This window comes from Hipposideros armiger, unplaced genomic scaffold (genome assembly GCF_001890085.2).
Source record: "Hipposideros armiger isolate ML-2016 unplaced genomic scaffold, ASM189008v1 scaffold_31, whole genome shotgun sequence".
Lineage (NCBI taxonomy): Eukaryota > Metazoa > Chordata > Mammalia > Chiroptera > Hipposideridae > Hipposideros > Hipposideros armiger.
In genome coordinates, this window is record NW_017731381.1 from 5,147,232 (window position 1) to 5,172,032 (window position 24,801).

A 24,801-nucleotide genomic window follows, 5' to 3' on the forward strand; every position below is an offset into this window, starting at 1 on the left:
CTCAGTGCTCTTGCTTTGCCAGTTGCCTCTCCCTGGGGACATACTCCTCTTGGGAGAGCCTGCCTCCAGTTGTTCCCAGAGACCCCTGCCCTAGAACCCATCTGGAAGGGCAGCCTGACAGTGGGGCAGGGTAGGGTAGTGACTCAGGAGTCGGGTGGGACATGGGGTGGTGCCCTGTCTCTGGCTGCTCGTTTATCCAGAAGGTTCCAGATCCCTGTGGTGCTCACAGGGATGATGGTGTGAGTTCCCCTAGACCTTGCCCAGGCCCTGCCCCCTCTAACTCTTGCTGTCTGAGCCCTGGCACCAGTGACAGCCTCGCCAGGGCTCAGAGGCTGTGTCTCGCTCCCATGGTCCAGGACACTCTCCTTCCTGGGCATGAGCCTCTGCCTGGCCCTCATGTTCATCTGCTCCTGGTATTACGCCCTGGTGGCCATGCTCATCGCTGGGCTCATCTACAAGTATATTGAGTACCGCGGGTAAGTATGGGAGGAGGGGAGAGGTGAGGAGGGGCATGGGGTGATGGTGATGGGGGAAGCGGGGGTACAGTGGAGGAGAGGGGGTGACACGGGGTGGGCTGGGGAGATAGAGGACAGGAGTAGAGGGCGGGGCTGAAGCTTTGAGAAGTAGAGCTTGCAGGAGCAACATACATGTCCCGTCTGAGCCCGAGATAGAAGGCTCTGCCCTGGGGCGGCCACTTCAGTGTGGAAGGGTCTCTCTGACACTCGCTGGCTTTCTGCCCTCGTGTGATCCCCTTTCCTGGCCCCCAGGGCGGAGAAGGAGTGGGGTGATGGGATCCGAGGCCTGTCTCTCAGTGCTGCTCGCTATGCCCTCCTACGCCTGGAGGAAGGGCCCCCGCACACCAAGAACTGGAGGTAAGTGGTGGGAGCACACGGACGCTCAGGGGAGGAGCGGAAGGGAGCAGGGCCTGACCTACCTCCCGGCTTTGTTTTGCTGAATGGTGTTCCTGTCACAGCGCCTCAGCTCAGCCTCGTGTGTCCTTAACCTCTCCTCAGCTCAGCCTCGTCTGAAACCTTCCCACCTACAGAACCAAGGCTGGGCTGACTTCCAGACATTTGTTCTCCAGAACCCCACCCACCATGCCAGCCTTCTGACCATCTATTCATCCATTCATTTACTCCATTATTTAGTTAAAAAAAAAAGTATGAATACATGATATGTGCCAAGCCTCCTTCCGGTCTCTGGGGATGTAGTGAGCTCATAGTTCCGTGGAGAAGGCACACGCAGAAACAGATAAACATAATACAATGTAGCGTTTGCTCCGGGAGAGGTGGAATCATCCATTTTAAGAGTGATAGGGTCTCTTAGAAATTTCTAGATTCATAACAATCCCTCCATTTTATTCATGTGAAAGCCAGGGACCAGGGAGGGTCTCCGAGGTTATGGAAGGCAGAACTGGAACCAGCGCCTTCCCCTGCCACCGCTCAGCCAGGGGTGCTTTCTTACTGACTGCTGTGCAAGCCCAATCCCTCACTCGCCTCTCTCAGCCTCCCTTTGCCAGGAGCAGAGCCTGGAACTCTGAACTCTGCCTGGCACACCATTGGCGTGTCTTTGCCGATGTCTACAAAACGGGCTTCCGCAGACCAGGGATTTGCATTGTTTGTCTGTGAATTCTCAAATGCTTAGTACAGGGTCTAGCCCAGACTAGGTGCTTAGAGAATGCTATTAAATTGATGGGAGGTTGGATGGTTGAAATGGCTAAAAATGAATAAGGACGTGAGTGGATAAATAGATGGGTAGATAAGTGCATACATATATATGGGAGGGTGGTTGGGTGAATAGATAGGTGTGTGAATGGATGATGGTAGGTTGATGTGTGGGTAATTGAGTGAATAATGAATGTGTAGGTAAATCAATATGGATGTAAGTGGGTGACTGAAAGATGAAATAGACAAGTAGGTGGTTGAGTGGATGGATGGATGGATGGATGGATGGATGGATGGAGGGATGAGTGAGGTAGATGGAGAGATGGATGGGTGGATCGATGGATGGACATGTGGGAGAGGTTGGATGGGTTGATATTCAAGGAAATGGATGAATGGATGGATGTTTGGGTGGATGGATGGGCCATGGGGGGATAGCTGGATGAGGGTAGAGGTGGGATGGTTAGTGAACTCGCTGGTGTATGGTGTATAGGTGAATGGGTCTATGGTGGGTGGTGTTCGGTTGGATGGTGGATGGATCACGTACTTTGCACCCTCTTCAGACCACAGCTGCTGGTGCTGGTGCGTGTGGACCAAGACCAGAACGTGGTACACCCACAGCTGCTCTCATTGACCTCCCAGCTCAAGGCAGGGAAAGGCCTGACCATTGTAGGCTCCGTTCTTGAGGGCACCTTTCTGGACAACCACCCCCAGGCCCAGCGGGCAGAGGAGGTGAGTGGAGGCCCTGGTGGGGAGTGCGTAAGGACAGGGCACTCAGGAAGGCAGTCTTTGCCCCTTTACACTTTCCTTCCTTCTCACCTTTGGGGTCAACGGGGGCTCAGACTTTGTTTTTCTCTCTTAGAAGAGGGGTCTAAGGGCTCAGGGAGTGACTGCCTTAGAATCCAACTCACAGAACCAAAGACGATGAGAGTCCGAAGGGCCCATCTCATGGATAAGGAAACTGAGGCTTAGAGAAAAGTCAGGCCGCTTGTCTAAAGACAGAAAACAGAGACTGAAATTAGGACTGCTTGACTCCCACTCCAGACTTCTCCCTGCCAAAGTTAAACCTTTCTAAGTGTTTTCACATCCGTGGATTCTTTCGATCCCCACACCATGTGCAGTCAGCAGTGTGAGTATCCACATTTGGCACCGGAAGAAACTGTGGCACACAGAATGAAAGCACCTTGCTCAAAGTCACAGAGCTGGCTGAAAGCATACTCAGGATTTGAACCCCGGTCCCCCTGCTCCGTGTCACCTGCTCCTGTTCCCATCCACTGGTCCGTGCCCACTGAGCCGCATATGGAGCCAGTGTGGGCTGGGGCAGTAAGAGGCACTAACAGGTGTCAGCACCTGGCGGGTAGCAGAGGAAGTAGGTTCTGTTTAAGATTCAGGCCTCTCTCCCCTCGGGCTGTGACCAGTTGTGGAGAGAGGAAAGGGGACCCGAGGGAGGCGAGGTGAGCTGGGGAGGGGCACCCCTAATGGCTTGTGACAGTTGCTGTTTCTGCCTCACTGGGCCGTTCACACCAATCTATCAGGGCCCAGAGCTGGAGGCCTCCACTGATCAGTTTAATGCAACGTGCTGTGGCTGAGAATGTGCTGTGCACCAGACACCGGGCTAGGCACGCGGGAGATGGAGATGGAGAAGACCAAATCGTAGCCCTCAGTGTGGTCACTCAAGGCTGGTGGAGAAGGTGGAGCATTCACAGAGGGCACACAACTCGTCTGATGTTGATAGATGCTATGCTAGAGTTCATAACATCAGAATAATAGGTGTTGAGTATTTACAGTCTGTCAGGCAGTATACTAAGCCCTTACCCATATCATATCATGTAATTCTCCCAATTCCTAAATTAAGTAGCCGTCATGATCCCCATTTGACAGATGAGAAAACTGAGGCTCATAGAGTTTAGGTGATTTTTCCAAAGTCACACAGCCAGGAGGTGGCAGAATTAGATTAGGAAATGAAGCCTCTCTGTTTGACATCTGGATAGTGGTTAAGAGTATGGGGGATGTGGTCTGATCCTTGGAATTGAACTCCTAGAATAGCATCCGTTAGCTGTGTGGCCTTAAGCAAGTATTAATTTCTTCGAGCCTCAGTTTCCTCATCTGTGAAATGGGAGTAATAAGAACACTTTCCTCATAGTGCAGACTGTGCATTAAAATGAATGGCATTATGTTAACTTTTAAAAGTTGTTAAACAAATTGGCCATGCAGAGGATTCTAGTTTCACTCTGGTCTGGGTGGGAGGTGGTATCTGAAGAAGGTGACATTTGGTTTTGGCCAGGCAGTGGGGAGGGGGCCTGGGTGGTGGTGGAGAGATTGCAGGGGACTGTACCAGCAATGGCAGGGTGGTGGGAAGTGTGGGATACAGTCATGAAGAGCTTTGATTGATCAACAAGGAACAGGAGCCGTAGGTGATGGGGAGCCGTGCAGGACTCTGGCACCAGAGGCTGACATGATCAGAGCAGAGCTTCAGGAAGATGAGGGTGCTGGAGGGGAGGGATGGGAGGAAGGGAGGCTGCAAGGGGCCGGGCAGGGCCAGGGTGGCCTGAGGCTGGTCCTTATCTGATGTCCCACCACCCACAGTCCATCCGGCGCCTGATGGAGGCGGAGAAAGTGAAAGGCTTCTGCCAGGTAGTGATTTCTTCCAACCTGCGTGATGGCGTGTCCCACCTGATTCAGTCTGGGGGCCTCGGGGGGCTGCAGCACAACACCGTGCTGGTTGGCTGGCCCCGCAACTGGCGGCAGAAGGAAGACCATCAGACCTGGAGGAACTTCATCGGTAAAGCTGGGTGGGCTGGGGGCGGTGGAGGGCTGGGGCTGGTGGGGGGTTGGTGGAGGACTGTGGGAGGGTTCTCCTTCTGTGGTCCTGGTGGTCGTTTCCCAGGAATGACAAGTGTGGAAACGGCATGTGGAGATTACAGGGTTCAAAGCCGGCCATGTGCCAGGTACTGTGTTAGGTGCTGGGGGCCCAGGTATGAAGGAGACAGTCTTGGCTCCTGCAGGGCTCACAGTCCTGGGAGGGAGACAGTGCAGGGGAGTGGGAAGAGCTACAGCTTTAAAGCCACAGAGACCTGGATCTAAATCTCACCTCTGGTCCTTCCTAGCTGTGTGATCGTTCACAAGTGACTCACCCTCTCTGAGCATCAGAATCCTTAGTAATAGTGATATAATAACTACCATATATAGACTGCATTCTGTGTGCCAGACAGGTTGAGGCTTTCCTAACTCTATAATTCTCTTAGCAGTCCTGTGAGGGCTAGGTATTGTTATCTCCACTTTATGGCTGTGAAACTGAGGCACAGAGAGATTAAGGAGTTTGCTCCTGGTCACCCAGCACTATTCATCCAGGCTTTTCTGTCTCCCTTATAGGTAGACCATAGTTACAAGGTGGTTGGGAGGATTAAATGAAGCCATGCATGAGAGAGCTTTTAATAACCGGAAAGGACAGGTGGTGCCCTCCTGTTGCCACTGGACAGGTGGGGAAACCGAGGCCCAGAGAGGTTGAGAGGCTTTCCCAAATCCTAACAGCAAATAAGTGATGAGGCCCAGGTAGAGGCTGGTTTTCTGGCTACTCAGCCCAAGGCCAAGGTGGGGTGGGGTGGGGTTCTGGGAGCCAGGAGCTCCTGTGGCTGCTGCCGGGTGCAGGAGGGGACCAGGGTCCCTGTTTCCCTGTTCGGCCTTCTCCTTGGCCTCCCCCAGAGCTGGTCCGGGAAACCACTGCTGGTCACCTGGCGCTGCTGGTCACCAAGAACCTTTCCATGTTTCCTGGGAACCCCGAGCGCTTCTCCGAGGGCAGCATTGACGTCTGGTGGATTGTGCATGACGGAGGTATGCTCATGCTGCTGCCTTTCCTGCTGCGGCACCACAAGGTGAGTGTGCGTGCGTGTACGTGTGCGTGTCCACGTGCGTGTGCGCACGTCCATGGGCGAGGCTCATGGGCTCTGGCCAGGGCCGGCCTCCGTGTGTGAGCTCCTGGGAAAGGGATACGATCACCTCCTTCGTTCTGAGATGTTAGGAACTGACTGTGTCTCCCTTGTAGGGGTCCTTGCATTGTAAAGGAGAGCCATGCTTAACCCAAGCAAGTGACACCTTAATGGGGGACCCCTCACCTAAGCAGGGGAGTTTTTGTAGGGAGTGGCCGCTGAGATAGAGAACTCAGGTCTGCGTATATGTGTGGCAAGGTGGGTAGGAAGGGTGAGTGACAGGGTCCTCTCTAGGTTCTGGCTCTGGATGTCTTCCCTGCAGCTGGGCTGGACTTCTCGGGTTCCCTTCTCCCCTTCAGGTCTGGCGGAAATGCAAGATGCGAATCTTCACGGTGGCCCAGATGGATGACAATAGCATCCAGATGAAGAAGGACCTGACCACATTTCTGTACCATTTACGTATCACTGCAGAGGTCGAGGTGGTGGAGATGGTGAGTCCCCAGGAGCCACCCCTGAAGTTTTGGAGCCCCAAACACCTGGTTCTTACACCCATTAGGGCAACCCCAACCATCAGCTTATGATGCTGGATCAGTTCCCTCCTATCCACTTCTTAGCCGCTCCCACATTCACCCAAGAGTCCGTCCATCCACCCATCCACCATCCACCCATCCATCCATCCACCTATCCATCTGACCCTCTCTCCTTTATAAGAATAGCCATGTCCAATAGTGCTTATGATAGGTGAGGCACTGTTCTATGTACTTTATATATATTGCTTCTCATAGCAACCAATGAAATAGATACAGATATCAGCGTTTCTATTTTAGGGAGCGGAGGCACAGAAAGGTCATATCATTTGCCCATCAATGCACACTGAATAGAACCGGGGTTCAAACCCAGGCAGGCTGGCTCTGGGATCACTATGAGTATATAGCCTTTCATCCATCCACTCCCTTCAGTTTATTTATCCATCCACCCATCTCTCTGTGTGTTCATTAATCTACCAATATATTCATTAATGTATTCATTCACTCACCGATCCATTCATTCATGCATGTATTCATTCATCCCTTTGTTTCTCTTTTATTTCATCCCCTTTTCCATTCACCTAGGTCATGCATTCATTCACCCATTCATATGGCCAGTCCTGTGCTGGGCTGAGGAGAAAATGAGCTGCATTGCGTTCAAGGAGCATCATTTTTGCCTACCACAACTGTTCATTAAACTAGGTCATTGGATAGGGAAGCCCTAGGTTGGCAGAAGGAAGGGGGCCCGCCTCCCCTCCCTGGGCCTTGCAGCTGAGCTCACAGCTCATGCTTTTCTCCCTTGTCCCTCACCCCGCCCCCTCCCCTGCCTGCCCACAGCATGAGAGCGACATCTCAGCCTACACCTACGAGAAGACATTGGTGATGGAGCAGCGGTCCCAGATCCTCAAACAGATGCATTTAACCAAGAACGAGCGGGAGCGGGAGGTGAGGTTTCCCTGGCTGGGCTCTCAGAGCATCAAGCTGCTGCCAGCTCTGTGTCTGCACAGGTTGGGGCTGGCACTCCCGGCCATTGGCACTGTCACCTTCACCAAGAGCATTACTCATCACCCCTATTCCTCCTGGCACTGAGCTCCCCAGCAGTGGGGTTATACACTGCAACTGCACCTACCAAGCCTTCCAGCCAGGAGTCAGAGGGGCGGTGACATGGGTGACATATATTCCCCTCTGTGTGTGACTTCTGGGGCCCAAGGGGAAATAGTGGATCCTAAATATGTATGGATGATAGATGGGGTGCCAGTGTAGGAGACAAGGGATCATGTGATAGCCCCTCAGAAAGTGGGTAACAGATAGATATTTATGGATATAGCTGATGGTGGGAGTTAGGGGCAAACTTCCAAAGGCGTGGTGGATGGGTTCTCAGGGGTGAGGATGATCAGCCTCCCATAGGGTATGGGCGTAAGATCTCCCAGGTGGGGGTAGTGTGGGACCACTAGTCTTCTGGAGTTTGGATGAAAGCCCCACCCCAGGGAGTGGGGTCCTTGGGGAAATGAATGATGGTACACTGGGGCTGGAGACAGAAAAGCTGTCGGAGATGGGGGACAGGTTCCCTGGGGAATGGGTGGCAGATCCTATAGGTGAGGGTGACAGACCATGGTTGATGGGTCTCCCAGGTGTGGATAATATATTTCTCAGGTAGTGGTTGATGGATCCCCAGGGGAATAAGTGATGGGTACCTGTTCGAGCTGGGAAAGATAGACCCTCCCAGGATGTTATCCAGAGGTGACAGCAAAAATTGTAAGAAAGGCATATGCGCTGAACATTCAGAACTGACACTGGACCATAGAGCTAAGGTGGAGCCCTGCAGGGCCATGTGTTAATCCTTTGGTTGCCAGATGGTGAGGGGGTGAGGGGTTCTGGAGAGGAGTTGGAGTGGCCAGGTCAGTGGGCAATAGCTGTGTGGTATGGAAACACTGCAGTGTTTTAACAACTGGTACAGTTCCTGAAAGCGTGCATCCTGGCTGAACGTCAGCTCTGGTGGTAGCTTTTTGCAGGGCATGTGTGGTGACTCCCAGCAGAGCTGGCACCAACCTTTGTTACTCCCTAGATCCAGAGTATCACAGATGAGTCTCGCGGCTCAATCCGGAGAAAGAATCCAGCCAACACTAGGCTCCGCCTCAACGTCCCAGAAGAGACCGCTGGTGACAGTGAGGAGAAACCAGAAGAGGAGGTGTGCAGCTGGGTGGTTTGGCCCCAGCCCGTGGGAGCAGAACCTCCAGCCTTCAAAGGAGTCACGTGCTGTCCCTTCATTCATCCCTCAGGTGCAGCTGATCCATGACCAGAGTGCTCCCAGCTGCCCCAGCAGCTCACCGTCCCCGGGGGAGGAGCCCGAGGGGGAGGGCGAGGCAGATCCTGAGAAGGTGCACCTCACCTGGACCAAGGACAAGTCGGTGGCAGAGAAGAATAAGGGCCCCAGTCCCGTCTCCTCTGAAGGCATCAAGGACTTCTTCAGCATGAAGCCGTATGGGCCTAGGGACTAAGGGCTAGGGTCTGGGGTGAGCCTACAGGGTCTTTGCTCCTCATGGCAGAGCAAATGAGCAGAATGGGTCCCGGGCTGGCAGTCGGAAGACCCAGTCCAGACCTTGTCTTGGTTCCCCGATCTGAGGACTCAGGGATGGGGCCTGATTGCTAAGGGTCAGAACTACCAGGTGCAGGCAGTGGAACGGTGAAGGCTGCAGGGGCTGGGAGAGCAGGACCACTATACGTTTAGGGCAGATTATGGTGGCTCAAGTGCTTAGCGTCTCCCGCTTTTTCTGACCCCTCTCTTTTTCTTCCTCTCTTTGCTACTCTTGTGTTTCCTGAAGGGAGTGGGAGAACTTGTAAGTGCTTCAGAATTTTTTATTCTCTCTCCTGGGTTGGCCAGGGTCCCTACTCTCCTCACGCTATCATGAACCTTCAACTTGTGACCCCTGACCTCTGGGGCCTCTGAGTAACCCAGCTTGGAAAGGTCTGGGGTTTGTGGTCCCCGGTTTGCAAGGATTGCGTCTCAGCAGCCCAGTGCACCTGGATCCAGCTCTCCCCTCTCCCGGGCTCATGTGCCCTCCTCTCCTCCTTCCCGCAGGAACCAATCCAACGTGCGGCGCATGCACACCGCCGTGCGGCTGAATGAGGTCATCGTGAAGAAATCCCGGGACGCCAAGCTTGTTTTGCTCAACATGCCTGGGCCTCCCCGCAACCGCAACGGTGACGAAAATTGTATCCTGTTCTTACTATTGGGGGGAAGAGGGAGGCGGACGTCGGGGGACCTAGGTTCTAGTCCCGGGATGGAAGAGCTGAGCCGGTCCTGCTTCAGGATCAGCACCTCGGACAGGGACGAGGGCCCCGCGTGTCCCGGCGGACCGACGCGACCCCATTCCATCCCGAGGGAAGGGCACGGGTCTTTCTCCTTGACCGGCGCTCAGACATGGAGTTCCTCGAGGTCCTCACCGAACACTTGGACCGGGTGATGCTGGTCCGCGGCGGCGGCCGCGAGGTCATCACCATCTACTCCTGAGAACCAGGACCTGCCCCCCGGGGCCCCAGAGCGCCCGGCCCGCGGCGGCCCCGGAGCCCTGCCGCGCCCCCCGCCGCTGTCACCGTTTACATTCAGACCCCGTGCCCGCGCCCCGGCCCCTTTCCCCGCTTCCTGAGGTCCGGAGGCCGCGTCCATCGGGGTTGACTCGGAGAGGCCCTCCCTCCACGCGAACACCAGAGCCCCGGGCGCCCCGTTGGCGCGCCGCCCTGTCGCCCCGGCTGCGCTGCCCTTTTTCTAAGCCGGGCCTCGCCTCGCCGGAGGAGACGCTGCAATAAAGGGCGGGAGGAGGCGCGGACGGGAGCCGGGGCTTTGAGGACCGCCAGGTAGCCCGCGCGGCCCCCGCCCCGCCCCGCGCGCCCCGCCCCTCCCGGCCCTGCTCTGCGCCCCTCCCGGCCCTGCGCTTGGCTCCACGCGGCCCGGCGGGCGCGGGGTGGGGCGGCCGCGCTCGGCCTCCTCTGCCGCCCCTCCTCGCGGAGCCTTGGGGCGCGGGGCCGGCCGAGCCTGTACATAGTGTACAGGAGACATCGCGTGTATTTTTAACGTCCCCATATTTCTGTGACTAGACGCGCAACGGACTTCTCTCGCTACTGTCGAGCTCCCCCCTCGCTGGGGGCGCCCGGGGCGGCGGAGGCCTCGGGAGGCTGCGTTTTCCTGGACGTCCATGAGTATGAGAGCAAAAGTGCTTTAGGCCCAGGCGGGAGTCGTGGTCCGGTCCTTCGACACCCTCGCCCCGCTCTCTCCTCCTCGCCCTTTCCGCGCGCCCTTGGCTCCGACCCTTTCCTCTAGTTCTTTTCGGAGATGAGGTGAGACGAGTGTCCAGCTTTTCCTGGATTCGCCTCCCAGAGGATGTGAGCTTCCACTGCGGCTGCAGAGACGCGCGCAGCCTTTTCTCCTCTGCTCTTATGCAAGCTGGGGCCAGGATGGGGTAGGGGGACGCTCCTCAGGGGGAGAAAGGGAGAGAGGCCTCGCCTCACCCGTGCCTTCGCTGGGGGAGCAGGCGTCTCTCCTCAGTCGGCTTGTCGCCTGCTCCCCCATCCCATGGCTCCTCGCCAAAGACTGAAATCGGGGAGCTGGAGGGCGTCCCCTCCCCCGAGTTTCTTCCCTGGGACAAGTGATGGAGGACGGGGGCGATTTTGGTGTAGGGGCCTTACTTACGGGGAGGCCCCAGCGCGGCGCCTGATGTTCCCTCCCCCGTCCCCATCCGGCAGCTGGCAGCTCCAGCGTCGGGGACCGAGCCACCTTCTTCGCGTCCCAGGGCGGGCCTCGCTGCTTAGCAGCGGCCTCTAGCTGCGTCTCGCAGGCACCTGGGCCTGGGGAAGGGCTGGAGTTGCCATGTGCTTTGTTCTTAGAGCCTCTCTGCCCTCCTCCAACTAGGACCCAAGGCCCTTTGGCTTCTCTAACTCCAGTCCTTGGCGCTTCTACTCCACCGGCCTGGGCAGAGGCGCCCTCTATCTCCACAGAAGGCGCATTGGCCAGGTTCCCTTCCCCCAGGGCACATTACTAAGGGGGACAGGCACTGCATGCGCAGTCCAGCACCCTCTGGGACTGGGTACAGTACCTCCAGCCCCAGCGCCCTGATCTCCCCACCTAGACATCCTGCCCACTTCCCAGAGCTGGGGCTACTGGGGACTTTTGATCTCACCACCTCCTTTTCTTTGAGCCCAAGGCAGAGAGCTGGAGCTGGTGCCATCTAGACTGGGTCAGGTGTGGTTGGAGGTAGGTCTGGATGTAGGCTAAGGCCCCTCTGAGATTTGATCAGGAGCTGGATAGATTTTTCCAGGTAGTCATCAGGAAGTTGGAGATACTAGACACCAGCCCCCCCTCCCCCACAGACCGCTGAGAATCGCAGCTGGGTCTTGCCTTCCACAGGCCTGACCATTCGGGCTGAAGTGCTGGGCTGGGCAGAAGCGGGAGGGGGCTGCATCAACACCAATTAGGGAACCAAAGTTGCACTGTCGGGTTGGCAAGAGCAGTTTCCGTTGATGAAAACAAACATCCCACAACCACCACCCAAGTTTTCTGTTACATGTGCAATATTTGTTATGAATGTTATCACGTCATCCATCAAATTATCTTTATAATCATTGTAGCTAGATGTTTCATGTCCATCCAAGTGACTTTTACTCTGAGTGCAATATTTCAATAGCCTTGTAGTGGTAACTAGTGTTGCTTTCGTTTTAGATATCTACGTGCAGGGCAATGCAATGAAGTTGAAAACCCTTGTAAATAGGAGAGGTTGCAAACCAAATCAAGAGTATTTATTACTATTATTAGGCCTGCCTTTAATTTTCAGTGTGTTTCAGTATCCTGCATTCTGCCTCAGTATTGATCTTGTGTTTTTTTGTGCCAATATGAAAAGGAGAGGGTTGGTTCTTTCCTTTATTGTTGAATGCTCCCATTTAATGCTTTACAGCTTTTACTGTATTTTTTAGATTCCCGTCTGCACAAAATGCAATAAAAATAATTTTATTATACCCTTCCCAGTCTGAGGTGTGCTGTTTGGACATGCAAAGGGGGGGAGGAATTAGTAGGTGGGAGGAGGGATACTCAACGTGGCTTTCCAGGAGGACCCCCGACTCTTTATGGGCAACAGTGAGCTCCACTGACAGAAGCGGGAGGGGCTGACCCTGTAGGTCTGGTTGCCTCGTTGGAGTACTATTTCTGGGGCCCTGTCCTAGAGGGAGCAGGGGCTAGGAGAGACAGCACTGCACTAACATCTCCTGTGAGGGGGTGAGCACTGACTAGTCAGGTTGTGCTGTCTACATTTTGGTCCCTAACCCACTCGGGGGCCTTCTGCCCGTCACTTCACCATGCCCACCCACCCCAAGTTTCCTGATAGGGCCAGCTATTAAATGCTCTCTAAGGCTCCTATAACTCTATGGTTCTGCCAACTCCCTGCATAATGGGCAGAACAGCGGGTGGCAACTGAGATAAAATCCAAACAGGAGAGTGCCCCACTCCACTGGCCATCAGCCAGAAATGGACTCCTCATGGTCCTGTTTTGCTTTCCCAGAATGAGAGGACAAGCCTGCTGACACATTGAAAGTCTACCACAAATAAGGATGTTTAACCCAGCATTATAATTAGCCAGCAGGCTTTTGCTCTGAACTGTTATTAAAGCTTCTAACTAGGTGAGCTGAGTGAGAGGAGAAGCTAAGGGCTGAGAGGTTTTGAGGCCTGAGCACAGGCTGAGGACGAGGGGGCAGGCCTCACAGCAGACAGAAACCAGCCACCTTCCGACCCTGAGTGGGAATGCCCCGCAAAGAGGTCCTGCAGGTGGTCACACCCAAAAAAGATGACACAGCTTTTACTTTTTCATTTTAATTAAAAAGTAATCATCTCATCTTATTAATAACACAAGAGTTCCAAAGAGGGAGAAAACACTATATAACACAAACAGGTCAGAACGTAAAATGCTGCCATCTGGGGACCTTGAGGTTTTGAAACCACTGTTTGCTCTGCCACTGGCAGGGACTCAAGCTGAAGTCACTGCTCTCCCTCGTCCCTGCCAGGGGCCCCTTGAGACTGTGACCCACAGTGCTCTCATGAGCACCATCCCTAGGGAGAAGGCAGTTTCCTTGGGCTCCAAATGGCAGAAGTCTTCCAAGAATTTCACTCTGGCTCCCAAGTTATCGACAGCCACCTGTATCCAGAACATGTCCAGCTACCAAAAGTCTGACATCAAAATGGTCCCTACCTCCCGCTACTCAGAAAACAGAGCAAGAGTCCAGGTGAAAACAAGAGCCTGATTTCTGAGCCAAAAGCCCAAATTATCACTGGAAAAACAAAAGGGTGTTCACTGCCAGAGTCTAGAGTTACCATCTCAGATCCGACTCCATCAAACTGCCACTGGGCAGGGAGAGGCTGACAAGGGTTAAGGGAGTAGAGTGGTTGGGGCCCAGAGTCAGTTTGTGTTAAACTGCTGGTGACTGGAGCTGTTCAGTCCATTGGAGATCCTCCAATGAAATGAAAGCAAAAACGAAAACAGAAAACCCAAAACCAACACCCCGGGTCAGGCAGAAAAGCACCTGCTCTCATGTCTGCCATGGGCACTCCTCAACAACTCCACAGTAGCTGATTCACGAATCCTCAAGCAGACCCCCCAACATGGGGGGTGGGGCATGATGACATGATGCCCGCCAAGCCCAGGCAGCTGTACAACCCTGGGCAGCAGTAGCAGCAGGAGCTCGCGCTCCGGTTGTCCTGTGCGAGGCTGGAAAGTCACGGTAGGTTCACACTGAACAAAGACAGTGGCTATTACATGGAAATGCCATTGCAAACTCAGCCAATTGGGGCTGGGCTGCCCCCCACCCCAGGCCAGCTGACAGAGACCAGAGAAACCCATGAAATATAAACTGAGCCCAGACACCTATACTGCCACCCAAGTGACCCCAAAGATATTTATTTTCTACAAAAAAAAACCCAAAAACAAAAAAAGACACACCCCCAAATGCAGTATAAACTCTTGACTCTGGAAGGAATAAGCAACACGCCTTGGGCAGAAGAGAGCAGGTGGTAGAAACTTCTGACACTTGATGTGGACCTGGGTAGGCGCAGAGAACATCCTCCAAATAACTCTAGTTAGAATGCAACAGGTGGGAGGTGGCCAGGGGCGAGGGGGCTGGGGTAGCTGAGCGACCGAGCCTCAGTAATGCCTCTGATAAGATGCCATGGGCGCCTGGGGCTGCCCCACCTGTGCTGTGGTTTGGCTAACCAGGTGGGAGAGAGCAGGGCCACTCTGGATCAGGGTGTCCAGAGCCTTCTGTACACTTGGATTGTCAAAGTTGATACCCGTGGAAGACACAGGCCTCTGGCTGGCTATGTTGCTGGCAGGTGCCAGGCGACTGGAAGGCTGGCCAAAGAGCCCTTGGGAAGGAGACCCAGGCCTGGGGCCCATGTTCTGAGCAGATCCTGCCTGTCCCAAAATGTTTGGAGGCTGATTGCCAGAGGCCTGTGATCTTTGCTGAGGCTGGCTGTTTGCTGCTGTGGAAAAATTCTGGTTCTGGGTGTTTCCGGCAGCAACCGAAGGGGATGCAGAGCTGCTATTGGCCGCAACCGTGCCACTGTTGAAGAGGCTGAGGATTTTGGCCTGAAGCTCTTGCTGGGAGGTGGGGGGTGCAGCTGGAGTGGGTGTAGCAGAGGGGAGCACTTGGCCGCTCTGGAGCGGTTGGGAGCTTGGCTGTGTCTTCAGCGAGGCACCCGAGGTCGCCCCGAGTGATTGGCGGGAAATCGGGCCTGGAAGACAGAAGGAGGAGGTATCTGGTTGGAAGTACCCACCGTGGGCAGGAGGCTTAGCAGCCCAGGGAAGAACAACAATCACTGATCACATCAATCACACAATACAAACACTGCAACGTCAATTTCCCAAAGGGGGCACTTCATTGTATACGCTGTCTCCAAAGACAGCCTAGTTCCCCAGAGAAGTATTATACTTAAAGAAACAAAGGCATCCACCTTGGTCACCAGGGAGCCAGCAATACCAGTCCACCCACCACCACAGTAACTACAAGGATCAGAATTCTGTGCCCAAATCTTAAGTTATCATTATATCGGCACGAAGGCCCCTCGGCAAACCCAAGGGATGGGCTCGTTTCCCTTACCCGCCCCTAAGAGCCCTGGGCTGCCACCCTCCCAACGGAGCCGGGGGATTAGAGAAATGCAGAGTCAGAACTTCACCTCGGCCCCGCCACGTAGCTCACCAGGCAGAGAGTCGGTGCTACTCCTCATAAGCCGCTCCTTCCTCTCGCGCAGGTAGTTGATGATCTTGTCAGTCTCTTCGGCCGTGAGGTACCTGTTGTCGGCCAGCAGGTTGATGAGGCTTTGGATGGCTGCAGGGTGGCCGCCTCGCTCTCTTTCCTGGAGAATGGCTTCATTGGCCATCTTGGCTGCCTGTCTGGCAATCTCCTCACGTTCCTTCTCCCGGCATTCATTCTTGTAGCGCTCATAATTTCTGGCCACCAGCACCATGGCGTCTGCCTGGGGCATGTTGCGGTGCTCTGCAGGAGGGAAGGACATGAGTTGTTTTCTCCCACAGCACATTGCAGGGCCCACCTGCTGGACTCCACCAAGCGTTTCATAATCTCAAACCAGCAAGAAAACCATTTCAGTGACAAAAAGCCTTGGGGTGGAGGAAGGGGAGGGGAGGGGTAAGAGGTGAGGTTGGGAAGATAGGTGAGTGGGTTTCTTTGGCGGGGAACACACACCTTTGTACAGAGCTGGTTCTTTGAGGAATTTCTAGATCAAAGACTTGTAGTAAAAACCAAAGCAACATGACAGTCTCCCACAGATTCACAAAAACCATGTGGGGAATAACCATGGGAGGCAGGCTGCAGGGGGTCAAAAAGCCCTTCTGTAAAGGCTGGCTCTCCACTGTGCTTCTCAGGATAGAGCTGATCTACTGTTTTTGAATTCATCAGTTTAAAGGTCACGGATTAAGACCAAACTGTGACCCTAGATAAAACCTCCTCTCCTCACGTTGGGCAACATGACTTCCAGAGCGGTGAGAAGGCTTCCTCAGAGGTTTATATAAACGTCCTCACACATCTGACTAGTCCTCAGAGACAAACGACCCACTGGAGAGCCTTATGTATTTTATGGTTCTGGGTGTAACGGTCAGGCAAACAGAGATCCTGAGTGTGGTGGGAAAAGGGGAAAGTCTGTGCTGTAAGACAGGGAATCAATTTGCTGAGTCTCAACAGTCTGGGCGCAAAGCGCTAAAAGCCACTCAGGGAAGGCCTTCCAGGAAGCTAGCCAGGCCTCTAGGAGGGCCTCTGCCCACTTCCCCAGCACTCTGACCAACAGAATCCTAACTGCCTGCTGCATTCTCTGTCCCTCATTAGAACGTGGTGCAAGTCCTACCGCACACAGTAGAGCACGCACCAGAGGTGTACTGGAACCTCTCCCTGGCAAGAGCCAACTGTATCCAGCTCTTCCCAACATCTCTTCCCAACGTGAAGTGACTTCACGTTGGTGGCTTGAAATAGGACACGGTGAGAGTATTTACACCATGGAAATAGCAACTGCTATAAACCACACCGCCCCCATGTCCCCACTCAGAACTGGTTGTTAAACATTGGCCAGCACACCACTGTACACACCTAAGGGCTAAATATAATGTCTTATTTATAGTAGGTCCAGACCTGCGCTCATTAAAATAATACCAGACGAATAAATGACTATGTAAGTCTCCTCCAGTGCACTTATCAAGAGGCCCTACCATATGTGAGCTGAAATATGAGTCATTTGCCCAAAACCTGCTTCTTCTGGGTAAGGCATAAAATAATTAATCGACTAGTGACTACCTCTGGAATTCTGACCCACTTGGGCCTCCGTACCTTGTGGGGTTCCAAACATGATGTTGACTGTACAGGAACGGTGAATCTGGTGTTGCTGGGTGATGACAATAGCAAAAGGAGACCCTCCCCTGCTAACATCCTCCAAGGCTTGTGACAGTGAAACCTCTGTGTTGAGGAAGATCAAGTCCACTACCATGCCTAGGTCTCGCACCTTCCGCCCCACAGATTCAGCATAATCTCTGTAGAAACACACAGGATCCAGGTGAGCACCCCCGACCACCTCCGCCAGCTGTGTGTGCCCCCACGGGGAGTTCAAATCCTAGCCCACCCAGGGTCTCTTCAGGCTCCAAGGATCTAGACCACTTCCCGCTCTGTATACTGGCTCAGAAGGGTCACATATTAAGTTACCAGTATCGCAGTATTTAGTGGCCGGGTCCTTCTCTTATTCTCTAGCCCACTGGTCTTTTCTTAACACCATCCCCTGCCTAAGATTGTGGCACCTGTCTGTCTTTGGGGCGGCTATATAACATCGTGGACAAAGCACGGGCTTTCATGCTAGAAAGAAGGGTTTGGATTCCAGCCCTAACATTTACTTGCAAAGTTGTGAAGCTTTTAGTAGATCCCTTTATCCCTTCCAAACCTGTTTCTTTACCAATAAAATAGGAATAATATGGCTCAGCTCCTATGTCATTCCCTTGACCTTCTCTCTCCAATCGAAATTAGATCCTTGATATATTTCTTCTTAAAGAACTCATCGCCAAGACATTTATTTTTGTCATCTGCCCAACTAGGGTGTAAACTCCACAAGAGGAAGGGCTGGTGTGTCTGCTTACCATTACAGCCCCGGTACCTAGCACCTGCCATACGTACAAAAAATTTGCTGAATAAGTAACACATATAACGTGACCGTGAAGATTAGAAATAATTTAAGTAAAGCACCTAGCATGGGGTAGTAGAGTAGGTGCTCAGAAAATGATAGCTATTATCATGTGTCAAAAAACAACAAACCATGTCTACAGTTAAAGCAGCACCTATCGCTAAACAAGGCAGCACTGAGCCTGTGAATTCTGCCTGCTGCTCGGTGTCTCAACACCTCGTTCTCTAGCCTCTGCCTTGAAATTAGCTCTTTAACCCCAAACTGCTAGAAATACATGAAGTTATTTACTAATCACCTGGGGAAAGGGAACATAGCTACTGCCAAGCCTGCAAGCTGCTATATTCCCTTTTGCTTCTCTGTTTTGTCTCCTGCAGGCAAGAATGTAAAACCGAGGTAGAATAAAACGGTGCTGTGAGCTCTAGATTGACTAGCATGGTCACCCACAGTTCTGTGAAGCCACAGCACCTCCTCAGGAAGGCTTGGCACTAGGCTGACAAATGCAGAGAGACATGTGCCTCCCAAAGTATTGGGGATTCGGGTTGTTTCATGGAGGGGGGCATCTACAGCTATATTCCTGCTTCAGTTTTCCTTTGGGAAGGCACCCCCTCACTCAGCCCATGTGGTTCCACAGCGCTAATCCCACTTTTAGCTCTAGGCATGGGAAAGTGAGCCAGGACAATCCAATGAGAAACAAGTCCAGGCCTTTGGGTGGAAGCACTGGGAAGGAAAAACTCTCTTGCGACTGGGTTTGCTAAGCCAAGAAGATACATGTCTAGGGCCAGTGGCATTCTACCTTTGCAAGGAGAAAGCTGTCTGAGAATGAAGGCAACACAGAGATGACAACACAGTTTGACCCTGGATGAGGCCATGACTGAGCTTCCCAGCCAAGCAAACTAAAAATTTCCCTTTGGGGCCTACGCTAGTGTGCAATGGGTTTTCGGTCACCTAAAACTCGGGCTAAGACAGCATAGCATGGCCAGAATGCACAGACCAATGCAGTGTGTACAGCTGCCAAGAGGGAGCCTGAATTTCTCTTCTGACCCTTCTCCTTACTCAGGAGAGATATCCAAAGGGCTCTTACTTAGTCTGCTTGTTGACCACAATCACAGAACAATCAACGGGCCTCTCAGCATCGAAGCGTCTCTGGATTTCTTCAAAATATTGACGATAAAGCTCTTCTCTACGCCGTTCTTCACGTTTCAAACGCTCTGCAAGATACCACCAGGGAAAGCTGAAATATGAACAGTGCTTTCTCACAAACCTTATTCTAAATCCTGAGCTACCGGTAGGCAAAGGTCATAACTCTCTCTGAATTAATTCTCTAGACTACCTTCTAAAAATAACCAGTTATTATTTTTCACTATTAGAAATTCACTGAAATGGAATAGTTGGATTCAAGGGCATGGTCATTTGAATGCCTCATCTAATACATACTACCACACTGCCCTCTAGAAAAACTCGTAACTAATTTATCACCCAGTGCTACTTCCCCACATCTTCGTCAACACTGGGTACTGCCATTTAAAAAAATTCCCACCAACTTGACAGGTAAAAGATGCTATTTTGTCATTATTCCAATTTGCATTTTGGGGACAACTACTTAAGACCCTTTACTGACAGGTGCTTATAATTTGCTTTTTTTGAAAAAAAAAAAAATTCAGGTAGTCAAGTTTTATTACAAATTAAAAATGAGGTTTTTAACTTGATCAGGTATGAAACAATTTAAAAATCTTCAAAGATGTGTTGAGAAAACTAAGCTTTTAAAAAACATGTTTGCCTTTACCTAAAAATTATAAATGTAGGTAAAAATTATAAATAAGACAAAAAATCCACATGCTATAGAGATAGTGCAGATACTTGTAGTTATTTGGTCAGCGGGTAAAAAGCAAGCACTTGACTTCTTTGGCTCCAATCTTTTGTTCATTTCATTGCTGGAATTTCACATATATTTCTTCTTGTTAGATGACTAAACCAGATGATGATACTAATTTGCATTTAAAAAATTATTCTCCAGCTGAATGGTCTCTCCATATTAACAGATTATTTGTATTTCTTCCGCCTGTGAACTGCTTAGCCAAGTCATTAGTCCCTTTTCAGTTAGTTATTAGTTTCCTCTTTATTTTGTAAAGTGTTCTACCAGGAATAGGAATAAACTGTTTCTGCTACTTTACCTTTTGCACGAGACTGACTTTCTGGGCCTGGAGGGCCTCGTCCATCAAAGCTATCTCTGTAACGATCAAAGTAAGGCTCATCCTTTCTCCTGCAATAGTCATCCATTCGCAGGTATCGATCATAAGAGCTTTCTCTCCTGTCAAGTTAAAGAAATTTGCAGAAAGTTAAAACTGCCCTTCCTATCCTGCAAAAATCAGATATAGATAATTCTTCAAAACCCAGTCCCCTGTGAGAATGTAGGCACAGTAAGGCACAGGATTTTGGGATTAGACAAACGAGGTTTGAACAGGCATACCTTGAAAATTGCGGGTTCGGATCTAGATCACCGCAATAAAGCAAGTATCGCAATAAAGTGAGTCATGATCTTTTTGCTGGTGGAGAGTCTTGCCTTCAATTTGTAAAAATCACAATGTCTGTGAAGCGCAATAAAGCGAGGTATGCCTGTGTCTGGGACTCACTGCTTATCAGCTCTGCGGCTGCGACTGAGTTAACCTGCCTTGCAAAATGACTGGGAAGATGTACAGAAAGCTCTCAGCATAGTTCCTGGCATAAAGTAAACACAAAATAACTGGCAGCAATTATTGATATCAATTTTGAGGAACCATTCCATGCTCCCCTTCCCCTGTCCCTGTGCTTTTTAAAAATTAGAGTTAAAAATATATATAATTTTTCATCACCCTGAGCAGAACACTCTGAACACAAGCTCTACACTCATTAGCCGTAACTCTTCATCCCCCATCCCCGTGACCGCTAATCTACTTTCAGTCTCTATGAATTTGTTCTTTCTAGATATTTTATGTAAGTGGAATTATACAATATTTGTCTTCCGTGGCTGTCTGGCTTCTTTCACTTAGCATAATGTTTTCAAGGCCCATCCATGTTGTAGGTGTCAGAATTACCTTCCTTTTTATGGCTGAATAATATCCTACCATATAGATATATCACATTTTTTATCCATTCATCTATTGATGGACATTTAAGTTGTGTCTACGTTTTGGCTAGTGTGAACAGTGTTGCTATGCAAATTCATGTGCAAGTATCTGTCTGAGTCCCTCTTTTCAATTCTTTTGGGTATACTCATGAGTGGAACTGACGGCTCATAGTAATTCTACTATATTTAACTTTTTGAGAAATTGCCAAAATGTTTTCCATAGTGGCCACACTATTTTACATTCCTACCAGTTCTCTACACCTCACCAACATTTGCTAGTTTCTGTTCTTAAAAAAAAAAAAAAAAAGATGGGGGTCGGCTGAGTGGCGCGTTGGTTAAAAGTTGGCTTGGGACGCCAGCTCTGAGCAGCAGGGCCCCAGTTCAGATCCCACTTGAGGGCCAGTGACACTGCCCTCTACAGCTAAGATGGTGAACAACAGCTCAACCTGGAGCTGGGCTGCTGTGAGTCACTGGAGATGGCGTAGGCTGTAGCCCCTGCTGCAGTGGGCTGCCATAAGCTACTGCGTGTCGGCGGCAGCCGGTATGAGCTGCCATGAGCCACCGTGAGCGGCCGCCGACCGATCTGCCTCACCCAGGAAGAGCGCAATGATAATAACAACATGGGCCAGTGAAGCAACGTCCTCCACAACTAGACTGAAGAACAAAAGGAGAGCAACTTGTCCGTTCCCCTCCCCCAATTCCCCAATTAAAAAAAAAAACTAAAAAAAAATGAATTAGTCATCCTAGTAGGCATGAAGTGATACCTCACTATGGCTTTGATTTGCATTTCACTGACGATTAATGATGTCGAGCATCTTTCCACGTGTTTACAGGTCATCTGTGGATCTTCCCTGTGCCTCTGCACTGTCAAAACAATGTGCACTCCATCTTTTCTCCATTTGTACAATGTTGCCTTTCACAGGCCACAGGGAGAGACCCAAATTCACTTGGTAAGCATAATTAATCAAACATTCACACACTCAGAGTGTCTACCACTTGATACTGGAAACAGAAGGCTGATCAAGTCACTGCCCTTCAGAGCTTTAGTTAGTTCAGCAGAACACATGTGAAAAAGACCGCTACAAAAACACAAGCCGAATGCTGTATCTGTACCTGTACATGGGGTCGCGAGAGTCGCGCATCTCTCGGTATCTGTCGTACATGGGGTCCCGGTGATCTCGAAAATCCCTAGTGTCTCTTAGATCACGAAAGTCTCTAAGGTCCCTCATGTCCCGAGCATCACGCAGACTTCTGTCTCTGTGGTCACGGACATCTCTGCTGTCTCTGTGGTCCCGCAGGTCTCGGGGGTCTCGCATGTCTCTGCTATCCCGGGCATCCCGGCCATTTCTGCCATCCCTGGGCTCTCTCCTTGGACTTCCTCGAATTGGGGATCGATCACGTCTTGTTTCTCGACTGTCTCTAAAGGCAAATGGATCTCTGTGGGAGGTAGCAAGAAGAGGATAAGACAAAGAAATGGAAGGCAGCTACCCTTTCAGCTCTTCATTGGAACAAGCCCCCACCCTCCAAGCGTGTTTCTCTAAAACCTGGCAGCCAAACAGTGAGAACATGACTACAATTTTAAGGACAGTCACCCAACTGGTCGGCAAATAAAGACTAGGAGGTTCTAGAATCTCAAAAACTTAGGACAAAGGAAGAATGTATGACCCAAAGCTAAAGGTTTTGACTGGGGTCCTAGTATTTATCAGGCTTCAGGGAGTAAGTAATTCAGTATTCCTTATGCAGGCCAAACGATCCCAATCTCAACAGGTTTCAGAGTGAAAGCGTCTTTCCCCTAGAACCTATTTCTCCCACCAGACTTGTCTGAAAAAGATTTTAAAAGGGGGGGAAAGCTGAGGGGTCATAGTAAGGGGCAAGACTCTGGAAGAAAAAAAAGAGCAAATAGTATAATCTCACACAAAGTAATGGTGATCAAAGGAGATGTCCTTCAAGTGCAGAAAAACTTCACTTAAAATATCTAGCAGGATAATCAAATTAAGAGAAAAGGGAAAAGTACAATGCAACATACACAGAAAAGTGTATGTCTTCTGTCTTCTCAACACAGTTGCTGAGTAACAGTCTCTCTCAGTCTGAGGTTTATGTAGAACCTGGGTCCTTTCTGCCATGGTTTGTTTTCCTAAACAATGAAGTCACAGGTATGTTTGGCCTGATGACTCAGTTCTCTTCACGAGACATTCTGCTCCACTGGAAACTCACTCAACCTCAACATATCTAATATTAAACTTCTTATTCAACTCATAGTCTGATTCCTGACTTTTTCACTTCTGCCAAGAATCATCTTCCCAGTTGCCAAAGTTTAAGTTCTTGAAAGCTAACTTTGAGTCTTCCTTCCCTATCCCCGTTAAGTCACTTGAATCCTGTTACTTTTCCCCTCTCATTGGATTCTTAAGTTCAATCCAAACCCTTATTTCTATGCAGGCACCAACAAGTTTCCAAAAAACAAAACCAAACAAAAAACCAACCTTCCAGATTTCAAGAAATTCAACACATAAACACCAGAATAACCACCTAAGTTACCACCTGTTCCCAATGCAGCTGGACTGTCACACTTCTGGGCACCCCTCCCTAACAAATCTGGCCCCTTTCCAACTATCACCACTCCTTCATTTCCTGATTCAAATTCCACAATTCTACTTAAGCTATTCTTACGACTTAACACGCCATACTACCTCAATATTTCTGTTCACATGGTTTTTTGACCTGAATATTTTTCCTGCACTAATCCAGGTATCACCCAATCCTCACAGGCAACTTCATATCCCATCTTCCAAGAAATCATCTCTGACCTCCCTAGTAACTACTGATCTTTCCTCCTGCTCAACTCTCAGAGCACTTATTTTTTGTTACACATCTTGATCTGGCATTTACCTTTTGCAATAATGTCTTCTTGTTTGGCCCACATTATCGCCTCCTCTGTAAAACCTGCCTTGAACTCTTTATCTTCCCCAACAAATACGCTCCTCCTCCAGTCCTTCCCATCTCAATAAATGCCACATCCACCTATTCAGTTACTCAAGCCAGGAAACCGGATGTCATCCTTTCCTTAATGCCCTAACCACTCTTCTAGTCACACTTCCAACTTCCGTTTATTCTGTCTTTGAAATTGATATCCATTCTGTCCACATTTCTTTACCTCCATCGGTATCACTGAAGGTCAACCCATAATTATCCCTCCCTAAAATCACAGCAAGAGCCACTTCTGTGTGCGCCTCTTTTCTACCCTTCACTGGTTCCCAGAGCATTTAGAATTCAACCCAAAATCTCTAGTAAGGCTGGTAAGATCCTGCGCGGTCTTGGCTCTTGTCTTCTCCAGCCTCGTCTCACCCTTGCCCTAGTTGATGCTCTCTTGCCGTACTGGCCTTCCAGCTAGAACTAACCAAGGTTTTTTTCCTGATGCCTTTACTTAAGCAGCAGGCACAGACGCATACTCATTTTCTAGGTCTCACGGTAAATATCTTACTCCCTGATTCTGTTAGTTTACAAGTTTATCTTCTGCCTCTAAATCCTGACCATATCCTCTCACAGCAGTGTTTTTACTTGTCATTTATCACAACTTGACCTGTTTATTTGTTTAATGTCTGTCTGCCCTACTTGACTGCAAGTGCATGAGGGCAAGAACTGTCAGTTTGGCTCTCCACTATAAACCCCACTATGTCTGGCATGCAGATGCCCCACGAATATGAATGTTGCTTGTACATATTTCTATTACTACCCTTATCACACTGTTCTGTAATTATGTTTACACGGCCTCCCTACTAAACAGTAGAAGGCTTTGTATCCCTAGGACACAGCATGGAATTCAGGAAATGTTTAATGAATTGTTCAACTAAACTGTAAGCCTCTCAAGAGCAGGAACCATTTT

At 50.7% G+C, this 24,801-nt stretch overlaps 2 protein-coding genes across 9 annotated transcripts in view; one reads left to right on the top strand and one right to left on the bottom strand.

Moving 5' to 3' along the window:
- SLC12A5 (solute carrier family 12 member 5) overlaps positions 1-12,125 on the top strand; it is a 36,711-nt gene extending 24,586 nt beyond the window's left edge. For 3 of the 4 annotated variants that reach the window (XM_019637060.1, XM_019637061.1, XM_019637063.1), the window contains 12 exons: positions 357-476; positions 768-872; positions 2,225-2,393; positions 4,248-4,443; positions 5,364-5,533; positions 5,947-6,078; positions 6,952-7,059; positions 8,180-8,302; positions 8,394-8,593; positions 8,937-8,951; positions 9,194-9,327; positions 9,534-12,125. In XM_019637060.1, coding sequence (XP_019492605.1) covers positions 357-476; positions 768-872; positions 2,225-2,393; positions 4,248-4,443; positions 5,364-5,533; positions 5,947-6,078; positions 6,952-7,059; positions 8,180-8,302; positions 8,394-8,593; positions 8,937-8,951; positions 9,194-9,327; positions 9,534-9,625 — 1,564 coding nt within the window. In that variant the 3' untranslated portion in view covers positions 9,626-12,125. The remainder of the gene's footprint in view (positions 1-356; positions 477-767; positions 873-2,224; positions 2,394-4,247; positions 4,444-5,363; positions 5,534-5,946; positions 6,079-6,951; positions 7,060-8,179; positions 8,303-8,393; positions 8,594-8,936; positions 8,952-9,193; positions 9,328-9,533) is intronic. The other variant, XR_002123326.1, reaches the window with a different exon arrangement.
- Positions 12,126-14,020: 1,895 nt separating this feature from the next.
- NCOA5 (nuclear receptor coactivator 5) overlaps positions 14,021-24,801 on the bottom strand; it is a 29,179-nt gene continuing 18,398 nt past the window's right edge. For all 5 annotated transcript variants that reach the window (XM_019637038.1, XM_019637037.1, XM_019637039.1 and 2 more), the window contains 6 exons: positions 22,035-22,358; positions 19,990-20,126; positions 18,900-19,026; positions 16,981-17,180; positions 15,346-15,642; positions 14,021-14,881 (listed from right to left, as the gene is read on the bottom strand). In XM_019637038.1, the coding sequence (XP_019492583.1) occupies positions 14,292-14,881; positions 15,346-15,642; positions 16,981-17,180; positions 18,900-19,026; positions 19,990-20,126; positions 22,035-22,358 (1,675 nt within the window). In that variant the 3' untranslated portion in view covers positions 14,021-14,291. The remainder of the gene's footprint in view (positions 14,882-15,345; positions 15,643-16,980; positions 17,181-18,899; positions 19,027-19,989; positions 20,127-22,034; positions 22,359-24,801) is intronic.